This window comes from Peromyscus leucopus, chromosome 16_21 (genome assembly GCF_004664715.2).
Source record: "Peromyscus leucopus breed LL Stock chromosome 16_21, UCI_PerLeu_2.1, whole genome shotgun sequence".
NCBI classification, from domain to species: domain Eukaryota; kingdom Metazoa; phylum Chordata; class Mammalia; order Rodentia; family Cricetidae; genus Peromyscus; species Peromyscus leucopus.
In genome coordinates this window covers 63,131,771-63,157,215 of record NC_051084.1, presented here as the reverse complement: position 1 = coordinate 63,157,215, position 25,445 = coordinate 63,131,771, and the positions used below count along the sequence as shown (strand labels likewise).

Genomic DNA, 25,445 nt, shown 5'->3' with positions numbered 1-25,445 from the left:
CGCATGGGCAGGCACAGTAAGAGCAAGCCCAAGGTCTTGCTGAGGTCTTTCAGCTGCTCTGTTCTCTCAAAGTATCGTTTGTATATTGCTCTTAAATAAGGCTTCACAGAGGTGAAGGGTAACGGGATAATCCACAGATTTCAGACCAATAATAGTTCTTGGTAGCAGTTGTGTGATGGACATCTTCACTCTGCTGTTTTCTGTGAAAAGCAGCATTGACCCTTTGGGGTAGTCAGCATTCTACTGTTGTCCTGAACAAGAATAATTTAGGAGCCGGGAGCTTTATGACAATGGAAAATGTCTCTAATTTCCAAGTTCATGCTTGGGTTATGGAGCTGCACGCACCAGTGCAGCAGAGCACACAGAATTCCATTCTTAGAAAATGTGCACAGATACTTGCTTAAGGCATAACATTAATGGATCAATCTTCTCTCTACTCTCCTCTAAAAAAAAATGAAGGAAGAGAGAAAGGGGAGAAGAAAGAGGGAGAGAGAGCAGGCACATGAAGAATGAAAGATACATTTGTTAATTCCTGTTGGTAAATGTATGGGGGGGTGGCTACAAATTGCCCAACTATAAGCAAATGCTGTAGCTTAATGCTAGACATTATACCTAGTATAAAGCTTGACTTTGATTTCAACAAACAAACACACACACAGGATAAATAATATTAAATAATTATAATCATTACTTTATTTAATACAACACAAGCAAATTGGTAAACAGAAGCCCCAAGTAGAAGGAAAAATAAAGGAGAAAAGGAGGAGGAGAAAAAGGAGGAGGAAGAGGAAGAAAACTGAAGAAATACTTATTAAAGTTAGGGATAAGGGCTGAGACGGCTGTCTGCTAATTGTTTGCCAATCTCAGACTTACAGTACATACAAATCCTTTCAGTGAAAATGCTTGAGAATGGATACAAACTAAAACAAACTACATGGTAGTCACCTAGAAACTCAGGAAGAGGAACTTCAACTTTCTAAACTATTCTTCCAGCTCTGAATCCTAATCAAGGCAATGGTGATATGCAAAGGGCTGTCTTAGCGAATTCCTAGAAGGATTTTTGTAGGACAGTCCCTTCTGTGATTTAGAAATAGAAGGGGGAAGAAAGGCATGACTCTTAAAGAGAACTCTTCTGCCACAGAGGTACCAGGTAGCAAGGTTGCTTCATGCTCATGTGGACACTGGCCTGGCCTCTGGCTGAGACTGGGATGCACACCACCAGTTTTCCCTCAGAAGGGGCCCCAGGCAGCCTGTCACCATGAATCCAGCATGCTGTGGCCAGTTAATTCAATTACAACACCCCCTAGAGAATGTGTAGCCAATCATTCTCCAAGAAAGGAGGAAAACCAAAAAAGAGGAATTAACTTTGCTGAAAAGCCCAGTCTTTGGGTCAAGCAAGATGTCACTTATTAATTGCTCAAGACTATTAATTGGATGACAGGGGGACAGGAGGGGGAGATGTCTAACAGAAACAAATCCAGAGGCTGCACCTCACACACACACAAGGCATCAAACACACCTGCCTCAATGAATTTATTTATAAAAGGAGCACACTGAGCAACCCCAAAGCAGATGGGAGGGGATACTGACCAATTTGTGCATATGGCACAGATGATTTCCCCAACTATCCTTGGAGAGTGAAACAGCTTTTTTTTTTTTTTAATTTAAAAGTTGATATTGGTGGGAGGGAGCAGTTCACCAACAGAAGTTTCCCTTTGTCTAAGATGCTGATGTAAGGCATGGGATGTGGGGGAAGGATGAAGATGTTCCAATCGAGCCTGACAAGGTAGATCCTGTAACAAAAAGGTGTAGACTTTATCCTTCCTGCTCCATCACCCTTAAGTCTATTTAAGTGCTTCTCTCACTCTGTGATCTTCAGTTTCCTCCAAGCCCAAGAGTGTTCTGCAACTAACTTAAAGAAACCTTTCATACCCTTTGTCTGGGTGCTTAAAAGTCGCTCGGGAAAGTGGGGTAGGAATTGAGAAAGCAATGGAGAGATATGACTGTCAACACCTCAGTCAAGCACTCAGACAGAAGAGGCAGCTGGAAGGCACCCTATGGTAGAGTCTAAGCTTCATTACCAAGAGCATCCCAAGACTCCTTTTTAAGGAAGGTGCTGTTTATGGCTGTGTCTGGAAGCAGGAGTGAATATGTGGGCCCCAGGGGCTCCACAGCAGGCTGAGTAGGCAGCCATACTGTCCTGAGCCTCGTGGTTGTCCTGGAAGAGAAAGTTGTGCATCCTCTCTCCTTGGACCTAAGCTAAAAGTGAAAGTCCCTTCACCTTAACTGAAGACATTCCTGATACTGGGGAGGGTCAGAGAAAGATGAATTTTGCTTGTCTGAGAGGTTCTATCCTTTCCTATTTGAGTGCAGACTAGTTATGAAGCTAACATTGGGTACCAGAAAACGTGTCTCACCATTCACAAGAGAGCTAGCAGGTCCTCTATATTCTTCTGGTGGAGATGGGGTTGAACTTCCTCAGGGACAAGATTTCTGAGACAAGATTATAGAATCAGTCCTCAGGTCCCATGGACTACCACGTATGATCATATTACTTAGATCCACTTTGGGTAAGCTATGAGTGCTGGGCTCAGACATAGCAAACAGAGACTCTAGCGCAAGCATTTGGGGGTGCAGTCTCGAAGGACCAACAGTGCTCTTCTCTCCCCTCCTACTTAAAGATCATGTCCTATATTCTTCCTTTTCATCTTCATTGACCTCGCTTGAAAAGCCTTCTGACTTTGTTAGACAGCAATGTGGAATTGGGGGGAGGGGGGAGGTAAGTCCACCTTGACATGGAGAGCAAATATTGGCTGCTGATCCTGTGAGGAAGCAAGGCATCTCCGATCTCTATTTCCGACAATGCATTTCAATTCTTGTCATGTGCCTTTGTCCATTTGTATAGAGCCAAAAGCTCTGAGTGACAGCCCTAGTTACCCTGCATGAGCATATCCTAATAAACCCTCCCAAACCCCCAACCAAAAAAAAAAAAGCCACATGTCTGCTTGCCTGCGGCTTGTTATTAAGACACCTTCTCAGTTTAAACACTTAAAAGCTAACCAAATGAAATAGCAATTAAGACTGAATTACCCTGTCTATCTCTGAGATGAACCAGTGGGGCCAGCCAGCCAGCCAGGTTTTTTTTTTTTTTTTTTTTTTGCAGAGGCAAGTTTGCTGATAAAACCTTGCAAAAGCCTCCATATTTTGAGTTTGTAGCTCTCTCTCTCTCTCTCTCTCTCTCTCTCTCTCTCTCTCTCTCTCTCTCTCTTTCTCTCTCTCTCTCCCTCTCTCTCTTCAAAATACTAGATAACTCAGTGGAGCAGTCTAAATTTTGAATGAAGTAAAACTCCAAAACTGTTTGAAAGTTGAGAAATCCACCAAGAAAAGAAAAGATGTGTGTATTGTCTCCTTCCAGCCCTCTCTTTGTAAAATGTATCTTCTAAGTTGGGGGGGGGGTATTTGGAGGTAATGGTGTTCAAGTACCTGTTTCCACTATTAAATGGTTCACGCTCCACATCTTCAAAAAACAGAAAGAAAAAACAAAAAGCACTGTTTACAAGAGGAAGGAGGAAAACACAAAAAAAAAAAGAAGGAAAATAGGCTGGATTGGGAGTGAAAGACGTTCGCTTAAGTGTGCAATCTCCTCACACGTCTTTATTCTCTTGGATTTTTTCAGCTGTCCCACTTTGTTGCGACAGAAACTTAGGACTGTCCATCATGGTTATTTGTCTTAAAAACTGCTGAAAAAATATTAGCCACCACCTGGTGTTGCCTTTCAAAAGGGAGAAAGAACCCAAATTCAATGTAAACATGAGAAAAACAGTATTGGATTTACTTGGAAGAAGGCAGACACCCCAACTGGGCAAGACTGAGTCTAATGTCTGTAGGAAAAAATCAGCTTTCAGCATCCAGGGAGTAGAACCAATAGGAACAAGTGCTCAGTCATGTAAAAGAAAGGTTTAATTAATATATATTTCTGTCTGTAACATGCACATATTGGGGGTAGATTTCCATCTTCACAATAAAAATGTGTAAATGCTCTCAGCAGAGATGAGTCCCCACCTCAGTCTGTATAGAAAAGCACGATAAAGGTTGGGGAAAATGGATAAAAATGTTGAAAGAAGCTCCAGTTCCTTATTAGGCGAAGATACAATATTTATTCCTTGTCTCATGGGATAATCTCCTCTGCCTATTGTCCTCCCCGTTCTCAGTGCTGATGCTTAATTTTCAAAACTTCTATATTACCAAGGGACCTACGACATCAGCCAAAGAAATTCTCAGCAAGTACAAAATCTGTTCCAGGGAGCTGCTTTTGTGCAGAGGGAAAATTTTGTTCCTACAGGTTTTTAAGTGGGTACGAGGCAAGGAGCCATCCGATCCGGGCAAAACCATTACAATTTAGATCTGTATCTACAGAGCATTTTTTTTCCTTTAAAAAAATTGGAAAATACAAGAAGTTTTGGATTTTTTTCTTGATTCTTTTTTTGGAGGGGGAAATTGCACCGTAAGCTTTTGGAGAAACCCAACATGTCAACTACCTTTCCCGGACTAGTCCACGATGCGGAGGTATTATTACTTTTTTTTTGTGAGCGCGCGCGCGTGTGTGTGAGTGTGTGTGAGTGTGTGGCGGCGGTGGTGGCGGGCGGTGGTGGCAGCTTCCCCTGCCTCTAATCTATATTGGACCGTTACGTTTAATTATAATCTGGCTTTCGGGAGAAGTTAAGGAAGGGAAGGGGAGAAAAGTTCGTTATGACATCTGTCGCCAGGGAGGGCAACTCTCCACGTTAAGCACCATTTGCGGTAATGAGGGAGAAGCATAATCCTAACAATAAGGGGGGGATGAGGAGAAAGCTAGAGACACAGAAAAGATCCTCCGAAAAGCAAAGAAAAGGGACTGATGGGGGGTGGTAGGTGGACGTGGGGGATGGGGTAGAACGTACCCCTTTTTCAAGGGGCTTATTTGAGGAATGGGATACAGGCGGCTACAGAAGTGAGCAAGTTGAACAATTTGCACAGACTGGGATTTTTAATATATATACAATTATATATGTGGACGACGATATTTTGGCTTGGCCAGGCGGCGTTGCCGTGCGAGGGTTTGCTGGAGCGGAGAGGTGCATCGTAGCTTCTCTGCCTGTGGACGCTCCCGCTCCCCGCAGCCCCCGGTCACCTGCAAACCTGACCCGGACGCCTAGCTCCAAGCACAAGTTGGGAAGGGAAGGGCGTGTGAGTGTGTGTGTGTGTGTGTGTGTGTGTGTGTGTGTGTGTGTGTGTGTGTGTGTCTGTCTGTCTGTCTGTCTGTCTGTCTGCCTGACTGTTTGTCTGTGTGTGACTGTGTATGCGTGTGTGATATCGCCCCCACCTATATAGGGTGGGGGATTCCCCCCACCCCACTCTCTCCACTGTGAAGACGAGGCCGCCCACCCCCAGTTCAACTGTTCTGGAAGTCTGCTTGGCGAAGGCGCTCACTGAGCCCGGGCTGCTCTCCGGAGCCCAGCGTGCTTGCTCTCTTTCTCCTAGGAGAAGCAGGGAAAGCTCCCGACTCTGGGAGAGTGGATCCTTGGTTGCAAAATGACAAACCTCAAGTTTTTCTGCTCTCCCCTTTCCCCCTCTTCCTTCCAGATACGTCACGACGGATCAAACAGCTACCGTTTGATGCAGCTTGGCTGTCTGGAGTCTGTAGCCAATTCCACGGTTGCCTATTCCTCCTCCTCTCCTCTAACTTACTCCACCACCGGCACCGAGTTTGCGTCCCCCTACTTCTCCACTAACCACCAGTACACCCCGCTTCACCACCAGTCGTTCCATTACGAGTTCCAGCACAGCCACCCGGCGGTCACTCCCGACGCCTACTCTCTGAACTCGCTCCACCACTCACAACAGTACTACCAGCAGATTCACCACGGGGAGCCCACCGACTTTATTAACCTGCACAATGCGCGGGCGCTCAAGTCCTCCTGCCTGGACGAGCAGAGGCGGGAGCTGGGCTGCCTCGATGCCTACCGCCGCCACGACCTGTCCCTCATGAGCCATGGCTCTCAGTATGGAATGCACCCAGATCAAAGACTCCTGCCCGGGCCCAGCCTGGGGCTGGCCGCCGCGGGAGCCGACGACTTGCAGGTAAATAAGCATGCAGCGGATTTGTCTGCGCCCACCCCTCGCCCTCCCCCTCCCGCTCTCCGTTAATGCTCTGGCTGTAAAGCTCTCTCTCTCTCTTCTCTCTCTCTCTCTCTCTCTCTCTCTCTCTCTCTCTCTCTCTCTCTCTCTCTCTCTCTCTCTCTCTCTCTCACACACACACACACACACACACACACACACACACACACGACTTAGGGGAAGTCATCAAATTACAGGAAGCCGGTGCCCACTCCGTTCCTCTCATTGGATCAATAGCTGCAACCCCTACCTGGGGCCAGTCATCAGAAGTCTTTTTTGAATCTACATTTCTGACCCTGAGAGAAAAGGTGTGTGTGTGAGGTCGGTGGAGCTGGGTTTGAATCTAGCGGTCTCAGAGCAAGATGCGCTACAAGCTGACGACCAGTTCATTCTATCCTCAATTTCCATAATGTACAGGCTCTACTCTATTTCTAGCCTTGCCCTAAACAGAGCCTGTAGGGGAATCTCAGGATGAGTGGAGAGAGAGAGGTTGTTCTCAGGAAATTGTTGGAACGAGCTTGAGCAAAAGTTTCACAAACACATCAAGTGTCACATAAGGAACCACAAATGGAAGCCTCAGAACTCAGCCCCAATAAAATAATCTGCACAATGCACTTCGCCAGAGTATAACTGTATGGTATGCTGTGGCATAGGGAATGCTCTGCCTGAGCATACCCAAGCTGGCAGCCCAGCAGGATGTTTTTCGTCTTTATTCTTTCTCCTCAGGTCACTCCATATTACGTAAGATGCAACTCGCTATCCTGTCAGAAATGAGGGCATAAAGGAAGTAAGACAAATAGAGGGGAAAAAAACGGGAAGTGAAAAGGAGGGGATGGGGAAGGGAGGAAGAAAGGGAAAGAGAAAGGAAATGTATTCAGACACTGCAGAGGCCACCACTTAATCAAGTCTCCTACTTTCTTAACACGTTTTCCACTTTCACTGCCAACAAAGGAATTAATGAAGTGATGCCATTGTCTTAGACACATTTCAAATCGATAAAAACCCACCAAGATCTAGAGTAGGAACCTGGAAGAGTCCAACTTGAACTTTCTTTAAGTGGAAAGCACATCTTTCTTTTTTTTTTTTTTTTTGGTCTGCACAAAGCTTGCCATCTCCGCACTCTCCCGAAGACTGGGAAGATATTTCCAGGAGCACAACTTGGAGACAGAAGAGATCTCTTGTTGCGCACAGAATATCTTTCCCCCTCCTCAACCCCTGAGCAAGAGATTAATTTTAAATTAAAGTGAAAGCCCTTACAGTTCCAACAAAGAGTCATAACCACATGATTCATGCACAAGAAAAAAGATTTCACTCCTTAAAGCTTGACTTGCTACACTTATATTCACAAAATAATTTTATACGCTTAGGGCATTTTTTTACACTTTTCACAAGGATCCCCTTATGTCTCAGGAGGGAAAAAAATCTGCCATTCAATGCTTAGCTCAACTAAAACCTATTTACTCCTTTTAATAGCCACGTCTGCTGCTGATTTTTTTGTATCTGTACAAATTTTTTTTCTGTGCTAGGCACAAAGCTAGGCATTTTTCAAAAGAGAGGATTAGAACATTTGCAAGCACCAGACAAAGACAGAATCCTGTGCAAAAGGACACCGTAGTTTATCCAATTTTCGACTTAGTGCCATTCAACTGGTCATTTATGCAATGTCATCTGACCAAACAGCATGTTTTACTTATGAAGGGGGAAAAGTATGTTAAGTGAAGAGACCAAGATCTGTTTCTTCTAAGAAAATAAACATCCTAACAGTGCGCCAGAGAGTGAGAGGGGAAATTGTTCTGCTTCCTTGGAGAGCTTGGGTGTCCTTTACCTTTTACACTTCAGATATCTTCAAATCTTTATTTCAGACTATCTCTTATACAGTTGTTCTTCGTTTTCTTTTTGTTATTTGTGTTGAAATAACATTAATCGTACTGAGGAAGGAAACACTTGAAGATACTAGATGAAAGAGTATGGTGTGCGATACATACATGCATGTATGGTCATGAAGACTTCTGTATGTAAGTGCATGTATTATAATGTGTATGAAGACTAGGACAAGTTTATAAATATATAAAGCTATTCCACTCTTCTGGATGTACTTAGTAGAATGAAAAAAGAAAGAACCATGGCTACATTTAAAACAAGAAAAGAAGGAGTGTGTGGGGGAAACCCGTCTCTCTCCTTTTAGTTCTTCCTTTTTAAAACAGTCATCAGCATATGCCTCATTTCAAATGCAACAAATGTAAATATACTTTTCCCTGCACAGAATTTTAAGTGAAAGTCCAATGGTTTAGAGGGCGGTCTAAGTCTGCCTAACAGATGCAAACGGTCTTGTGGCTTCAGTTCCATCTTTGAGTCCCCTAAAAAGATTTGCTATGGCCAACAAAGGAAACTGTCACACCTTTTCCCATCACCGCTTTAATTTATGCTCAGTCTCCAAGTTTTTTTTTTTCATATTGATTTGATAATCACTTTAAGGCAGAACATTTAAAATAAGAAAGAGCTGGTGAGTAGGTTGAAAAGGGGGGTCTTACAGGCCTGCCTCAATATGGTGAAAATGGTGAGGCAAAAGGGAGCCAGGGCTGTAAAGGTTGTTTTGTAAAGTGGGTTTTTATTATGCACCGACTCTCTCCGCATTTACTTAACTCTTCACGGGCTGTTGGGTAGGTTAACACCCTTCAAGGCCTCTTTCATGTCCAATACCTCGTTTGTTTGTGAAGGAAAATGAGCTTTTAACACGTTTTGATTCAGAAGGGGGGAAAAGACAGACACAGAGAAATTTTTATTTTTTTAATAACAAATCAGCAAATCCTTTCTAGTTTTCCAGTTCAAATGATCATTCAGCACCTTAGGAGCTTGAAGATCCGCAGAGAGTGGACCTGAAGGTGTCTCCTCCATAGGGCCCATTTTGGATAGAATTGTTTGGTGCTCCTGCTTTGGGGGAAACCAAATCCTTAGAAGATATTCTGAGTCCTCCATGTGAAATATTTCCTCTGAACCTCCAAAGAAACTCACAATTCCAGACTTGACATTCAAGCTATAATTTTCTTCACCCAGAAAGTGGTGAACATGCGCTACCTGTGTGCATCCTATGTTCCTTCTCGGGACTCAAAGGACTTCTCATTCTTTTGGGTCCAAAAGAAAAATCTCTTAAGACCTCTGAAGTGTAATATTGGGGAGTGAAGTAAAATGGGTACCTTGAGATGGATAGAAGTTTTATGTTGTATTTATATTGTTAAAATAGTTTCCTTAAAATTTTGTTTTGTCAATAATTCCTTCAGTGGTTGCCTGAGACAGAAGTCAGGGATAGGCTAGTCTGAAATATTTCACCCAAATGGTCATGCCTATCATATTTGAATGCTTCTCTTTCCTTTTCTTTGACGAAGGGTTCCGTGGAAGCCCAGTGTGGGATTGTTCTCAACGGCCAAGGGGGAGTGATAAGGAGAGGTGAGTAGAACACCTTGACCTCAAACATTCATCTCTAATCCATTTCTTTGTTTTGAAGACCTGGGAAGGCTTGTAAACATCGGGGTTCTTTGTCTGCTGATTAAGAAACAAACAAACAAAGAAGGGTTATGTGAGTCGGTTATTCCAGATCCATAACAGTCATATCTACATTTAAAAGCCTCCTTTCTTTCACTGACACTTCAGGGCTGAGTAAGCCTCAAGACTTATGCTAGGAGCTATCTATTACTTCTCACAGAATGGCGACAGACCCAAACTTAGGGAGAAAATTACCAGGATTTAAAACAAAAGTTTTCACACTTCTTTCCCTTCACCAATACCACATCCTGGAGCAATTCTGGTTTCTTTTAGACCTAATGTGCCAGCCACAGCCTGGGTGTTTGGGGTGATGGTGTTAGCCATGGGCCTTGAGGGATTCTGTGAAAGGCTGTATCACTGAGGCTTTCCAGGAGGCTAATGAGTCACCAATATTGTAGCTGCCTTATTTTTTTTGAAGCGTCCAGAAGATTTCTTTCTTTAAGAGAGGGTGGGAGGAGGAGGTAGTGTTAAGTGTACTGGATAAAGCTTTCTTGTTCCCATCTGTTGAGGAAAACATCTGAATCCAGAGTTACCCATGGCATTGGAAAGGGGGGTGAGAAGAGAGCTGGTGCATTCAGCCAAGGCACTGAAGGGGGCTGTATCTCAGATGTTCCATTTTGACAAAAGGTTTTGAACTATGACATTCACAGGGCCTCAAGGCAGTGCAGATTTTGCTGGCTCCCCTGCTTAACTGTACCCCGAGCCTCTGAAGTTTATTTTCCTAGCATGCCCAGTAACCCGAGGAGCACATGAGGCAAGAGGGACCAGCTGTTATCCCAACTTTATACGAATTAATAAGATGGGGCCTATTCACCAAGACTAATTCCTGCTTCAGGGCCACAGTTGTCTCTAGTAACCAAACCACTAAACCGATATCACCGATAGTCCCAGATAGCTGTCCCTTAGTCCCTCTCCATTTCTCTCAAAGTTAGTTGCTTGTTTTATAGGAATGGTGTCCTCTCCTAAAGCAATGGAATATTTTGTGTTTAAGTGCAGATCTCATGGCTCGTCATCCACTATAAACATCAGAAGAGGAAACAAAGAATGCTTATCTTTGAGACCTTGGCTGTTCCAAAAAACTGTGTGCTTGGAATTTATGTAGAATTTCAAAGAATTACTCAAGCCCATTGTTGCACACTTTTGAGATTTCAAAAAAAATTTTAGAGTATGGATATCACTCTTCATAGTTATTTAAAAGGAACAATATTAAGCTTTCCAGCCAGGCCTGTATTCAGCCATATTGGAATAACATAAAACAGAGACAAGTTTCTGAATATTAAATTTATCTGTTCATAACTGTTGGACAAGTAAAATATACACAGTGAAAGGGAGGCTCAGTAAGTCTTGCTGATTGGTGTCTGTTGGGAAAGAAACACACTAAAGGTGAGGCCGAGCGCTCAGGGCGCACAGACACCGTGGTGCTGAAGGACAGCGCCACTAATTAGGGAAGGAAGCCGGCTGCTGGGCGAGCCGAGCTTTGCGCCGCGGCTCGTGCATTCTGCTTCGTACTTGTTAAAGTACCTCCCCCAACGCTTGACTATCACACCCAAATGATTGTAGCATAACTGACAAGATGAATTCCAGGTTGAGCGCTGGGACTGTAGATGCCGTGGAATCAATAAAGTTTCCTGGGAGAGTTAGTAACACCTCCCTTTTTTCTGGCCATCCAAGAGGAGCTAAGCTTTGAGGTGTCTAAAGGAGGGAAGTGCGCTCTTACCGTATCACAGCTACAGAAGCGAAGCTCCGTGGGTGATGTTTTCTTGTTTTTGTACAACTCAGTACCTATTTGTTTCACCTTCTAAAATCCTTCTCTTAGTCAGCTATTTTAAACCAAGCATTGATTGTGGAGGAGAATGCAATTCCACGGGAAGGAACCTGGGCAACAACAAAATCTGAAGTCCCCACCTCTGAGTAATTCAGACCCCAGCATCTGACCACTTTTTCCCATTCCCACATCTCTTACAGGAGAGGAACAATCTTGGCTCTGGAGAGAAGGGTGTGTGTGTGTGTGTGTGTGTGTGTGTGTGTGTGTGTGTGTTGGTTGGATGGACGGATGGATGATTCTGTAGCTCTATCAGTATTCACAGTTTCCAAGTGGATAGTAAGGACTTTTCTGTTTTGTCAGCCCTGGCAAGGCCTCTTGTGTCAAAATACCTATGAAACCCCTTCTCTTCATTGGCATAGCGCGTTGTGCACACGGCAGAACTCCTAATATCGGATAGCTCAGGTCATCAAAAACAGAACATCTAATCCTTAAGTCATCTACTCCCTTCCCGTCCCTCCTGTGGTGACAATGTCTATGCTCCTCAGGCTGATCTCCCTTAAAGTCTTTATGCTTCCCTATTTTCTCTCACAAATCTCTGTGGCCCGAAGGCAGATCTGTACTGCCCCTGCGGCCCTCTGAATGTCATAGTTCTTGGGTATATTTACGTTCCTGATAATATCAAGCATTTACAATACTAGAAAAAAAGTTTCACTTCGCCAGACACTCTCTCCCAAGGCCTGCCTTGAGGAAAGATGCCTGCCTGGTTGTGGTACCTGAGGTGGGTAGAGAGAAACCGGCCTGGTTTGCAGTGGGTGGACAGATAAGGGGTCATCATTCACTAAATATGTAATTAAGACCAAAATGTCTTTTCTCAGACTCACTTTGTTAAATGTCAGTTACATTTTTTTTCCCTTGCAAACGAAAGTCTGATAGCCAAAAGATAACGTGGACAGACCAGGGAGGTAGCAGCGAGGTAATTACCACCTAGATAAAATATTTGCAGCCCGCCTCCGAGGCCCAGCTCCCTGCGTGCTCACTCCCGGTTAATGGTGTGCGCGATTTCGCCCGCAGCTCCGCCGCTCCGACCATCAGAACCAATAATCTTTACTTTACCCTGCTCTCGCGTATCGATAGCTTCTTTCGCCCCGGGCGTTGGCTTTGATATGTTAATATTTCTGAGTAACAAATTCTGCAGAGATCATATTAATGTTGTTCGTACAGAGTGGAGCTTTGCCTTCGTTGAATATTCAGACAGTGGGTTTCAAAAGGCATCTCTTGAAGGAATGGGGCTTCTATTTACAGGAGTCTCCTATGTTTTCAATCATTAAAAAAAAAGAAAGAAAGAAAAAGAAAAGAAAGCCCACTCTTTTTTTTTCCTGGTGACTCTTCTGAGGCACCCTCATGGCCCCTCCCTTTTGTTAGACACCCGGGCCTTTCATTTCTCTCTGAGTATTTAATAATAAAATGTTGATGAGGACCACGATGGTGACGAAGTTAATCATGAATGGACTCAGAATGGAATCACGATATGGGGTTCACTTGGGTAAAGGGGCTCTGGCCTTCACACACGGGTTGAAGATGAGAAGACTCAGACTTCCTGTATGTGGGTGGAAAGGGACTCTTTGGCCCTGATCTCTTTTGTGAAATCGGGATGGCAAACTAAAAAAAAAAAAAAGAAGGAGGTGGGGGGGATGAAAAAAGTGTAGAGGGGCAGCGCCCTTGTTTCGCTTTGTGATCATCTTGCCTTGCAGCCCCAGGCTAATTTCCGAAGCTTAAATACCGCTGTAGCCTCTGGGCCACTCGGAGAGGGAACCCACCGGCCACTTGCAGGCAGGAGCGCTCTCCCGATTGCCCTTGGCTACACAAAATACAAACTACTTTGAATCAAAACATTTGGGGGGAATTAATATGATTTGAACTCTGCACGTTTTAAGGGAGCTGGAGTGTGTCGGATCGCTGAGGTGACTGGCTCGCTGAGGCTGAGGCGTTTATACCTCCGCGCAAACATTGTCTGATCTGATTTAATTCTTCTTCAAAATAAGTCTTTCTGCAAATGTAGCCTTAGCTTTAACTGCCCTCTCTATCAATAATGGGTAGGATAGAACTGACACTTTTTGTTTTCTGTCGCCTTCACGGTGACTGGCCTGCTCCTCGGGAGGACAAGCACCTTGCTTTGGTTTTTTTTTTTTTTTTTTTTTTTTTTTTTTTAGGACTTTCCTGGGCCTTGATTGGACCTTGGAATCGCAGTCTTAGCTCCTAGCAGCTTCTAAAAGGGGCAAAACAGATATGCTGGTAGCTTAATCTCTCTTCCTTTGTCAGAATCTCATCGGTGAGCGGCTACCCTGAATCTCTTGTAGTGAAGCTGGCTCGAACTCATCTCTTTGGTTCTTCAGCCTTTGTAAATGAAAATAGAGCAGGTGACACACTGGAAGCTTCGTCCGTGTTCTCTTAATGCTAAAATGAACGTACTTGAGACTTGAAATTCTGTCTCTTTCCCCTGACCTCCGAAACGCACACACCAAAGCATAGTTTGTTGGACAGTTATTTTTCACGAGGAAGGAAGTGCTTTGCTCGCTTTTCCCCCCCTCCCTTGCTCTGGAAAATCACCACGGTCCAAAGTACGTTTTGCTTTGGGAACTCGGAATTAATCCCTGAGCACACACTGAGCACACACCAGGCAACGGGCTATCTATCCCGTACCCAGTTCCTTTTCTTTTGTTCTGCTGGGACGAGGTGCGGGCTCCGGGAGGAAGCAGCCGCTTGCAACCTGATGTAGCGACACCTGTAATAGCGCATCCCTCCATCTGAACAGCACAATTCGCTGCTGACACACCATCAAAGGCCTGCGCAATGGCAACTACATCCCCACCTCTTTGCTGTTTGATTACAATTAATATCTGCTGCCATAGGGGGAGGGGGAATCCCACGGGCGGGGATAGAGAGTTGATAAAGGGAGAAAGGCTAGAGGGGGAAACAGCCCAGAAGATCCTACCCCACCTGTCGGACAAGAGCACCTCGCGGAAATGAAGTCGCAAAACAAACAGGGATAGGAAACTCTTGTCTCCGCTTACACATTTTTAATGTATCAAAAAAAAAAAAAGCGATCACTGGAGATGAAGAAGGGGAGGAAAAAAAATCCCTACCGTTTGTATTTCTTTCATTTGAATTGTAAACATCTGTTTGGCTGTAAGGCGAACAGAACATTTATTTCGCTCCTAAGATTTGGTCTAATTATGTCAACACCAACGTTCGGGAGAGTGGGGCGGTGCTGAGGTGGGCCGGCTTGGTGGGCTGTGCGCTGGGGCCTATTGAGCTGAAGCAGGCTAGGAAGTATGGGTCGCACCTGCAGAGGCGCCAGGGGGCCTCTAGAAACAACTGGGTGTGTTCTTAGGGGTGGGTGGGGCGCGGAGACTCAGCACTGTTGCTCACATGCTGCTCCTTGGAGACAACCACTTCTGTTCGCTCTGGGGTGAGAAGAGACTTAGCACTTGGCTTCCCATTAGGGTGAAGTGCAAACAATGGGTAAATGAGTATCCAGCTTCACAGAGCTTATCCTGTGATGTGGTAGCCTCTCAGCACAGTTAGTGTTGGGTGCCATTCATTACTCAGGCTGCTGAGTATGCATCTGTCCACTAGAATAGGTATGAACACCTTCAGTTTTCAAGTAGATTAAGAAAGAATTGTTCTCCAAGCTAGTGTGCAAGTTCCAATGTTCCCCCACCCCCAAAACTCATGGTCTGAAGGCAGAAGGACAGATTCCCAGGCTAACCAAGAGAAGTGCAGCTCCTTCTTCAGGCCCTTCAGGATCTATCAGGGTATAAAGGGCAGTCTAAACTTGTGTTATTCTGTGCCAGATATAGTGATAACTACAGAATTTAGCTAACTTCTTCCTGTTATTTTGGCAGAATTAGGACTTTTTTTTAAAGGCATGTCCTACACAACTGATCTGGAGTAGACAATTCTTAACTTCTTACATAGCTAATCACTAGAATTTATAGATTCTTCGCAAAAATTGCAAGCACTGACCTCTGTAGAAATACTGCTTCTCCGTGTACCATGAGTGGAGGAGGGGCGGGCACCTGAGAAGTTCTACATAACCTATTTGACTCTGGCATCCCCAACTGGCATGCTGAGCAGAAAATGAGAACCACCCAACATCTGCAAGGGCTGAGGGGCCTCAGAGGCACCATGAGGGCCTTGAGTGGGGAACACAGAATGACTACTGTTAATAGCTTGCTGAGGTCCGATTCTGATAGTCTTCTGAGTTCTCATCATCACTGTTGATAGTCTCCATTCCCTTACCTAGGTTCTACCATGTCACTACCTTCATTACAAATGCAAAACCCTGGCTATCATGTCTTTGTTTTTGCTTTTTTTTTTTCCTCTGCCCTCCTGAAAAGTAACCCACTGGGAAGCAAGCTATCAGGTTCCCCAAGTTGATGTAAACTCTACAAGTTGCCCAATCTTTAGCCAGAATAAGAGAGTTCCCCCAAGGCTGCAACGATGCCACGTATCAAAGCAACAGAAATTCCCTTTAAAGATTCTGTGACATAAAAAATAAAAGAGTCTAGAGTTGATGGATAATTCTGAATACAAAATAAATCCTTGAGGCAATTTGTGTGTGCATAAAGCATATTCTTAATATGCAGCCTGTGTAACTTACCTAACACATGCCTACTTTAGCATAAGCCAGAAGCCAACATGGATGGAAGAGCAGAAACATTCAGGGCTTCCAGAGTTCACAGATGGCTAGGTAGCCTACCCAGAGGATGCCTGGGGAGCAGCTTACTTTCAACTAAGCCAAAAGGTGACAGATTTTTGAATGTAGGAAAACTAGACTTAACTCCTTTTTCAAAGATTGTGACCAACATTTTCTTGCTAAATTGAGTTTCTAATCCACTAAGGACAGGAGAAGTCTAAAATTCCTAGCAGACAGAAGAAAGGGGAAAAAAACTCACGTAAAATGCTCAGACACTTAAGACTAATTCTTTTTCTTTAGTAAAATACTGACTGGTATACAAGGAGAGATGTTAAATGTTAAGATATATGTCTGCTTCTGGTTCATAGTGACTGCAGGTAGAGACCTCCTTTCAGGAGAAGAGTGGATGGATATTGTATACACACATTTTTTTTTAATTTTTGATATTTTCCTCACACCGACCGAAATCCCCAAGCAATCAGGTCATGACTCTGACTGTCAGACCATAAAATCTAGATTCACTGAAACTATCTTGACTTTCAGTTCATTTCAACTTTTAAGAAGTCAATTTCCTTTATTTTTAAGTGCACTCTGTACCTATAGGTACACAGTGTAAGAATAAATGAAAGTGAGTGAGTAGATAGCCACCCCTAAGAATCTGTGAAATTTTCCTAATGTTGTTGCTATTACTATTACTTTTGAAATTCTGTAGAAATTCAAAGTGGGGAAGAGTTAGTAAATTTGTGTGTTTCCAGCTGCTGAAGAAGATAGTTTACAGTTTTTACACATTTGGCTCCAAGAAAATGATTTTAGTTTAACAGTTGACAGACCTTCTGACCTCTCAGACTTTAAAACCTTGGTCTCGTTTTTCAAAAAATGGTATGAGGAATTTTTTTGGAATACACAACAGATTTTGCCATGATGGCTTAACATTCTCTCCTCCCTCCTTTTTGTATGGTGGAAACATTGGGCCACATAAACTAGCTCAGAATTATTAAGGGAGAAAGACCTTGATCATTAGCAATTTTAAAGCTAACTTGGGTAGGAGGTTACTTACTGGAGCATAGGCAACTTCTCAGTGGGTACACTACTGAAGGAATGATACTGTGTCCCTCAGCGACCATTAGATGGAAATAGTTCCTTAGAGATGGGTGAGGCCCTCCCTTGCCCATGCTCCAGTAAATAAACCCCACCCATGCTTATGTAAGCAACCATAATTAAATATTAAGTTCAAAGGATGAGAGAGAGAGACAGAGAGAGAGAGAGAGAGAGAGAGAGAGAGAGAGAGAGAGAGAGAGAGAGAGAAACAGGAGAAAGACTTGCTGGGAAGAGGGTTTCAGAGAGAAGGAGGATGACAGAAGATAATGGGGATAAAAATGACTGAAATTCATTATGAACATGCATGAAAGTGTCAAAGAAAAAAATACGTGCTGGGCAGTGGTAGCACACGCCTTCACTCTCAGCACTTGAGAGGCAGAGGTAGGCATATCTCTGAGTTTAAGGCTGGCCTTGCCTAGAGAGTAAGTCCAAGACAGTCAGGGCTACACAGGGAACAAAGCAAACAAACAAACAAACAAATAAATTTATTTTAAAGAGAAATAGGGGTAATTGTAAAACAGCTAGGAAAAATTCCAAGCATCATAGGGTTGGAAATATTTTAATATTCTTACTTCCAGGTTGGGATTATTTTACATATGTTCATGTCCTCCCAGGTTCTTTAGGTGGCATGCCCAGGGAACACCCCTGAGTCTAAAGAACAGAGGTTCCTTGCTGTGGCTGTTGCGATGATGGGGGCTACCTGGGGGGCAAGGGATAAATTCTAGTCCAGTACTTCTCAAACTTTAATGAGTATGAGCAGCATGTGACTTCCTTCAAAACATAGATTCTGAATGAGGACAGAATGGGGTCTAAGATCCCACACTCCCGACTAGCTTCTCCCTAGAAAGCCAAAGCAGATCACCCTCTTAGTAAATGGATTTGGGGCAACAGTCTTCTGCATTTTTCTTTTTCTAATCTCTTTCCCTCCCTTCCTTTCTCTCATAATTCCCTTTTCTGGAAAAGTAACTTAAGCTTACCTACAACTAAAGCAAGAAAATGAATGCTCAGAAAAACCAAACCAAACCAAACCAAACAAAACAAAACAAAAACAGCTGTGAAGGACAAAAGAGAGGGGTCGATCAACTGTCAAGAGCACTTGCTGCTCTTGCAGAGGACCTGGGTTCATTTCCCAGCACCCACATCAGGCAGCTCACTACTATCTGTGACTCCAGTTCCAGGACATCTGACATCCTAGCCTGCCCCCCCCACACACACACACTTTGTATGATATAAAAAAAAAAAGAAAAGAAAGGAAAGAAGGAAGGGAGGGAGGGGGCAGGGAGGGAGGGAGGGGGAGGGAGGGAGGGAGGGAGGGAGGGAGGGAGGGAGGGAGGGAGGGAGGAAAGAAAACAGAGTTTTGAACTCGAATTTGGCAATGGTTTTGGGGCATATAAAGGTAGCCTTATATCCCAACTTCATATGCCTATCATTTTAGCAGGGTGGGCTTTGTCTGGAGATTTTTGAAGCAAGTTAGCAGTTGAGCATCAAGAAACTATGACCAGTGATACTCACACTTGAGTATCCAAGTCGATTTTAGCCAGAGAGCTGTCTGAGGTTAGAGAATTGAGTAGGCTGCTTCTGCAGGAGTATGAGGCTCAAGAGGCTCCGTAGAACTTGAAGATACCCCATCACCAAGGAACTCCATCATGGTGAAATTGTTTGGTGATGTTCTGAATGGTTACCATTGCCCTGCACCCTAACAGTAATTGTGAAACAACCATCATAATGATAATAGTAGTCATATTTAATGCAGGTAACTAGCTAGCACTCAGTCTTACACTGTGTTTGCCTACATGTGCTGACAGTACAGACCGAAGAATGGTCTACAGATTTGACTGTATTGTCACCGGCATAGAGATTTCTGGCAATGGGCAGGCGATTTTTAGTGTCTATGGGGATTGGTGCCTTTAGCTGGTGGATGGATGAGGGAAGGAAGGCAGTAACTTTGTGAACATTCTAGAAAAGAAAAGCATGCATCAAAAGTTTCCATCCATTCTGTACATGTGCACAGACACATGTAACTGTGAGCCAATAGCAACTGCTTTTCTGAGGTTAACTGTTGGATGTGGGGACATTAACGTACTGCTGTGTTTCTTGACGCAATAATGTCAAAATGAACACTGTAAAGGCAGCCTATGTTGTAGAAGGTGCTAACTTTGCCTAGGATTACAATGGTACACACAGATTCATTTTCTATGTGATATGCAAAATCCTAATTAGTTCTTGGAAGTCTGTCTTTTGAGTAGCCTGGCATGATGTAAATGGAAGGGAGACACGGCTGTTGCCATGTATCTCTTGATACTGCCGGCCTCTCACAGAGCTCTATTCTTTCACTATTACTAACTTGTACATTTTTCACTTCCAAGGTGGCACCTGTGTGGTCAACCCCACAGACTTGTTTTGCTCAGTTCCTGGTCGTTTGTCCCTTCTCAGTTCTACTTCCAAATACAAGGTGACCATTGCTGAGGTAAAGAGGCGTCTCTCCCCACCTGAGTGCCTCAATGCTTCGCTCCTGGGAGGCATTCTGAGGAGGTAAGATGAAGCTGCTTAGACACCTTGTTTCGGGTAACTGAACTGATACCACTCTCACTCTTGAGCCTTCTGTATTTTTATCCTCCACCCACTGTGGCATCATCCCCATGAGATCAAGTTGTCTCATAATTTCTTCCAAGTGTTAACTAACCAAACTTAATTGTCATTTGCTTCTGCACAGAGCAAAATCCAAGAATGGTGGCCGATGCCTAAGAGAGAAACTGGATAGGCTTGGCCTAAACCTGCCAGCTGGAAGACGGAAAGCAGCGAATGTCACCCTCCTCACTTCCTTAGTCGAAGGTATGACTTTCATGTTCTCGAAGAAATAATGAAACACTGGTCTCAGTGGTACTCCAAGCCTTGGTTAATTTTACTGCCTTACTGCAGTTTTGTTAAGGGTGATCATTAACAATAATAGGAAAACTTCCTAATTAATTTTGACAATGATTAACTTTGCCTTAATAGAAAGTATGGCTAATATGTGGGATATCAATTGACTTACTATGCTTGGCAATCAAAGGCAAGGTGGAAGAAGGCAATGGAAGATGTGTGATACTTCACCAAATATTCCTCAGAGAACAGCAGCAACGCCATGGTCTTCTCACTGCTTTATTAGCTTAGAGTTTGAATAAATCTAGTTTAATCCATTGTAACTCAGTAGGATAAACAACCTTGTGAGGTTCATAACTTACTGGGCCTAAAAGCACATTGCATTAAACATTGTGGACATTTTGACAGGGTCTCACTATGTAACTCTAACAGGCCTATGACTTACAAAGATCTGTCTGCCTCTGACTCAAATGCTGGGATTAAAGGTGTAGGCCACCATACCCACAAGCTTGTAGACATTCTTTTTCAATTGTAAATGATTGGCCAGTAGCTCAGGCTTGTTACTAGCTAACTCTTACACTTAAACTAACCCCCAATTCCTATCTATGTTTAGCCATGTGGCTTGGTACCTTTTCTCAGTGTGTCATTTTTATCTTGCTTCCTGTGCATCTGCCAGCAACTCTGACTCTGCCCTTCCTCTTCCCAGAATTCTCCTGGACTTGCAGACATTTTAAAAACATATTTAGGGCTTGTAGACATTCTTAAAGCACATTTAAGTTCATGCTTCTGTGAATTGAGGGTATTAAGGGGTAAACTGAGTCAGGGAGAAATTGATGTTAAGAAGTAGTATATAGAGGGAGGTGGAAATGTACTGCCAAGTACTTTTTCTCTCATATTTTTCCTTTGTTTCTTCTGAAAGCACTGAACTGCACGTTTTCATACAATCCTTTTCTAAGGAGCAGCTCCACTGAGTAACAGGTTTTGTGGGATTTTGAATGCCAGAGGAAATCTCTTTTAAAATCCATAATACCATTTTAAATATAAATGGTGGATGGCTTTCCTTCTTTGCCAAGTGTTTTAAGAACACACTTGTGAGACTTGTGTTGCATCAGTTAGCTTATGTATATGATGCTATGGAGAGTGAGAAGCATAAGTTATCACATTGACCTTTCTCATATTATAAATGTATGGCATGTATTTGAGTAACAATAAGAATTTCTATGATCTTAGCCAGACACATGATAGTAACCTAGCTTGGGAGAGTGGCAGAAGGCTAGCCTGGGCTACATAGTAAATTCCAGAATGCCTTCGGCTACTGAAAGAAATGCTGTTAACAACAACAAGCCAAACAAAATGAAACAAACCATGGAGGACCGATCCCTACCTTTTTCTCCAGGGTACTCTTGAGGAGTGAGGGATAAGAGATTTAGATAGAAGGATAGAGAGGAGAGAAACAGATAGAAACACAGGATATCCTCGGGAGGGCTTGGATCCTTATCCACCAGTCCCTTCTGTCTCTTCTAAAGGGCTTTTTTAAAGGAATGCCAGGGGGCAGGGCAGAAGACCTCCCTTGCTAGATCAAAGCATACCGCACATCCAAGTGCAGACCCTTCTCAACACCTGGTAACCATGCATGCACGTGGTCAAGCAATCATCTTATGCAGCTCTGCTGGATAAAGCAAGCTCAGATCTCACTGGGAAACCTTTGTAGGCCTTCACAAAAAAAAAAAAAAAAAAAAAAAAAAAAACCTGAGAGGAAAATATTTTGACCATATTCTCAACGTTTGTCTTGAAAAAAAAAATAGCTTTGTTAATTCTGTTATCAATAGTTGTCTGTTTTTGTTTGATTTGTTGTTGTTGTTTTGGTTTTGGTTTGGCTTGGTATTTTAAGACAAGGTCTCACTGTATTGGAAAGATTAATCCAAAACTCACATCAATCTTCCTGCCTCAACCTTCTGAGCAATAGGATTATAGGTACCCATCAGTAAGCCCAGCTTCATAACAGTTATCTTTGCTCCCTTCCCCAACAGAAGCAGCAACAACAACCACAACAATAAGACCTATGGCAGCAAACATTTAAATTTAATCAAAGTTACTCTTAGAGGTTAGTCATTGCCAACCATAAGTCTGAACTCCAAAGTGACCCAAATTCCAGACTTTTTGAATTCTAACGCGATACTTAAAAGTTTGGCATTTTGAATTATTTTGTGTTTAGAATTTCATATTGGAGATATTCAAGTAGTAATTTTGTGCAAGTATTTTAAAATCTGAAAAGGAACTTCTGAAATACAAAACACTGTGGGCCTGAGCATTGTGGGTAAAGGATAATTGGCCTGTACTATGTCCTGAATCTTACTTTGTGTTTGTTGCTCCTGGGAACTGATCTGTGATAGAGACATCTTATTTATTATCCGCATATATGTACTGGTGAGGGCAGAGCAAGGTTGCAAGAATGTGACTAATTATTGACTAAAAAGGAGATAGCTTCCTGCTCATTTTAAGTAAAAATATTTTTTTTAATTATTGTATTTTTAAAGGGGAAAACAAGTAGATGTAATACCAGAGATTTGAGATGCATATAATTGGTAGACTATGAGTAATTCATGCCCCTCCCAGAAATTCTAAAGCTATTTTCTTAATTATCTAAAAATTGCCTACTAGCTTTCTTTTTTAATTTTAAGATTTATTTATTTTTAATTACTGTGTATAGCTGTCTTTCCTGAGTGTATATTTATGTACCATGTGTGTGTTTGGTACCTGGTGAGATTTTAAAAAGGCATTGGATCCTCCGGGACTGGAGTTACAGAGAGTTGTGAGTGCTAAGAATCAAGCCTGAGTTCTCTGGAAGAGCAGCCAGTACTCTTAACTGTTGATCCATCTCTTCAGCACCCCCTGCCCCCCACCCCCCTCAGCTTTCTTTTCAACCTACAATCTTGTGGAAAAGATTATGCTGTTTCTTCACCATTGTTTATTCACTTCTTTCCTTTATCTCCTGAATTTTCTACATTATCCGTGCACGAATCTTAATGACCAGGAACTAACCACTTGGGTTCTTTAAATATCTCTTAAGATAATGCTTGAGGCCAGGCAGTGGTGGCGCACGCCTTTAAACTCAGCACTCTGGAGGCAGAGGCAGGCGGATCTCTGTGAGTTCGAAGCCAGCCTGCTCTACAAAGTGAGTTCCAGGAAAGGCGCAAAGCTACACAGAGAAACCCTGTCTCGAAAAACCAAAAACCAACCAACCAAACTAACAAAAAAAGATAATGCTTGAAACTCTCATAACCAACAACCAAGATGAAATTAGTAGTTTTTCAAACACCTATGTGACCTAGTACATGAGTGAGGGTCAGTAATCTATCCCTCATAGTTTGATATAATATTTAACCACAAAAGAGACAAGATCTTGTTCCCATTTCACCCATCCATTTCTATCTAAGTAGATTTAAATACACAACTAAGGATTAAGCACATCTTCTAACATTCCTTGAGGTTGTTGTCTTCATTTCTCCTTCTTATTCATACTGCTAGAAATTTTCTTTTATCCATTTCAGTATCTAGAGCAAAAGAGAGATGTCAGCCTGTAGATTACATAATGGTCTAAAGTTACTTAATCTAGTGGGTTTAGTTTCCTAAAGAGACACTGAAAATAATTTCAGTCTTCTTTCTCTAGAAAACCTTCAAAGCACTCAGCCAAGGTAGTTCTGTTGTCATTTTCACATTTTTGCTCTGTTTATTAGTTATGGGTTGTTGACTTTAAAAGCTCTGGCCCCTGCAGCTCACCCTAGAACAGCCTCCGCAGAGTTAGTTGTTCAAAAGTATAGAAGGCGTCAGTGATTTAGTCGCTGCTGTCCATCACCTTTTTCTTACCTGCAGTTTCCTGCAGTCATTTGCATTTAGAGTGGGAGGAAGTTCTGTTCACCAGAGCGGAATGCTTTATGGATCAGTCTTGTTGCTTTTGGGAACCTCGGGTAGCTTTGTCGGGAAACCGCCAGGGTCCCAAAATGCCACTCGTTTAAGTTGTTCGGTATAAACGCCTAGACTAGCAGTTTTGAGAGAGGCCAAGTTCTCATATTTACCTTTCCCTCTTCCTCCTCCTCCTCCTCATCTTTCTAATCTGCCACTTAGCTACTTATCTCAACAGTGTGGAGCAACAGCAAAAGAAATGTTTAATTTCCAAAGACTGTATACAACTTCCCCTCAGTCTCTGTTAGTTGGAACCACCTATTACCATTGCTGTCTTCTTCAGCTTCAAATTTGTAAATTTCCAGACCATGCTATGTTGCCTACCTCATGGGAACTAGTGTGCCACCTGCCAAATCTGTTCATCCTTAGGGCTCGCTCCTTGACCTTGTAAGCACAATATCATTTTTAAAACTGGTATTGAACTTGGAATGGTTGATTAGCCTGTCTCTGCTCCATTTTCCTCATTTATAAACAAAGGTCATAGTATCACAAAGGTCATAGTATCAACGATAACTAGGGGAAGGCTAGTTGTTACACCTGATGTTCCCCCCTCCTTTCTTCAGCAACTTAACACAATGGCAGCTTGCTTTTTCCTGGCCACAGTCAGACACATTCCTCATCAGTAGTCTTTATTTCTATTACAGTCTCACCAGGAACCAAGAACCCAGAGTTCTTTGTTGTCTGTAATTGCACGTGTCTCTAGGTCCCAATAATCTTTTTCATACAGTCCGAAGAAAGTAAGGGACTGGAACCCATCATCATACCCCTTCTGCTACTAACTACATGAAAATCCATCACTTGGTCGAACGTGAGTGTAGGGTGAGCTCAAGCTGTGCTACAAAATGTTGTCTCTCTCTCTCCCTGAGCAGAGACTTGTCTGCAGTAACTTAACGATATATGAAGAAAAGAGCAGAGTGACCAAGGGTTGGGAACATGGCTCAGCAGGTAGAGATGCCCGCCACCAAGACTCATGACCTGACTTGCAGAGGTATACTGTGGCACATGCAATCACCCTCCCTCAGAAAGTAAAAAAATTTAAATGAAATAATTTTTTTTACTAAAAACATATTCTCAAAAGGATAATGTTTTGATAATCTAACACCTTATATACACAACACCGTATTATATGGCTTTTGTATAATTAATGACATTAACATCAATTAAATACTTGGTGGCACAGAAGCACCTTAAAGTGGGTTGATTATTACACTCTAGTTTTCTTTCATCTAAGCCGCAGAAAGAGTTAAGAATGTAGCTTCTGGGGATGAATAGTCTCTTTGAACTCATGTCTACCTATCACTGACTACAGGGAGGCACTTCAGTGACTATGAGTGTCCTTATCTATGGAACAACATCTTATTC

At 43.0% G+C, this 25,445-nt stretch overlaps 1 protein-coding gene across 1 annotated transcript in view; it reads left to right on the top strand.

The window, feature by feature from the left end:
- Positions 1–5,294: 5,294 nt before the first annotated feature.
- Positions 5,295–25,445, top strand: part of Tfap2d (transcription factor AP-2 delta) — a 60,305-nt gene continuing 40,154 nt past the window's right edge. Inside the window, exons 1-4 of the mRNA XM_028868088.2 lie at positions 5,295–6,120; positions 9,540–9,600; positions 19,625–19,790; positions 19,972–20,090. Of these exons, the coding sequence (XP_028723921.1) occupies positions 5,572–6,120; positions 9,540–9,600; positions 19,625–19,790; positions 19,972–20,090 (895 nt within the window). The 5' untranslated portion in view covers positions 5,295–5,571. The remainder of the gene's footprint in view (positions 6,121–9,539; positions 9,601–19,624; positions 19,791–19,971; positions 20,091–25,445) is intronic.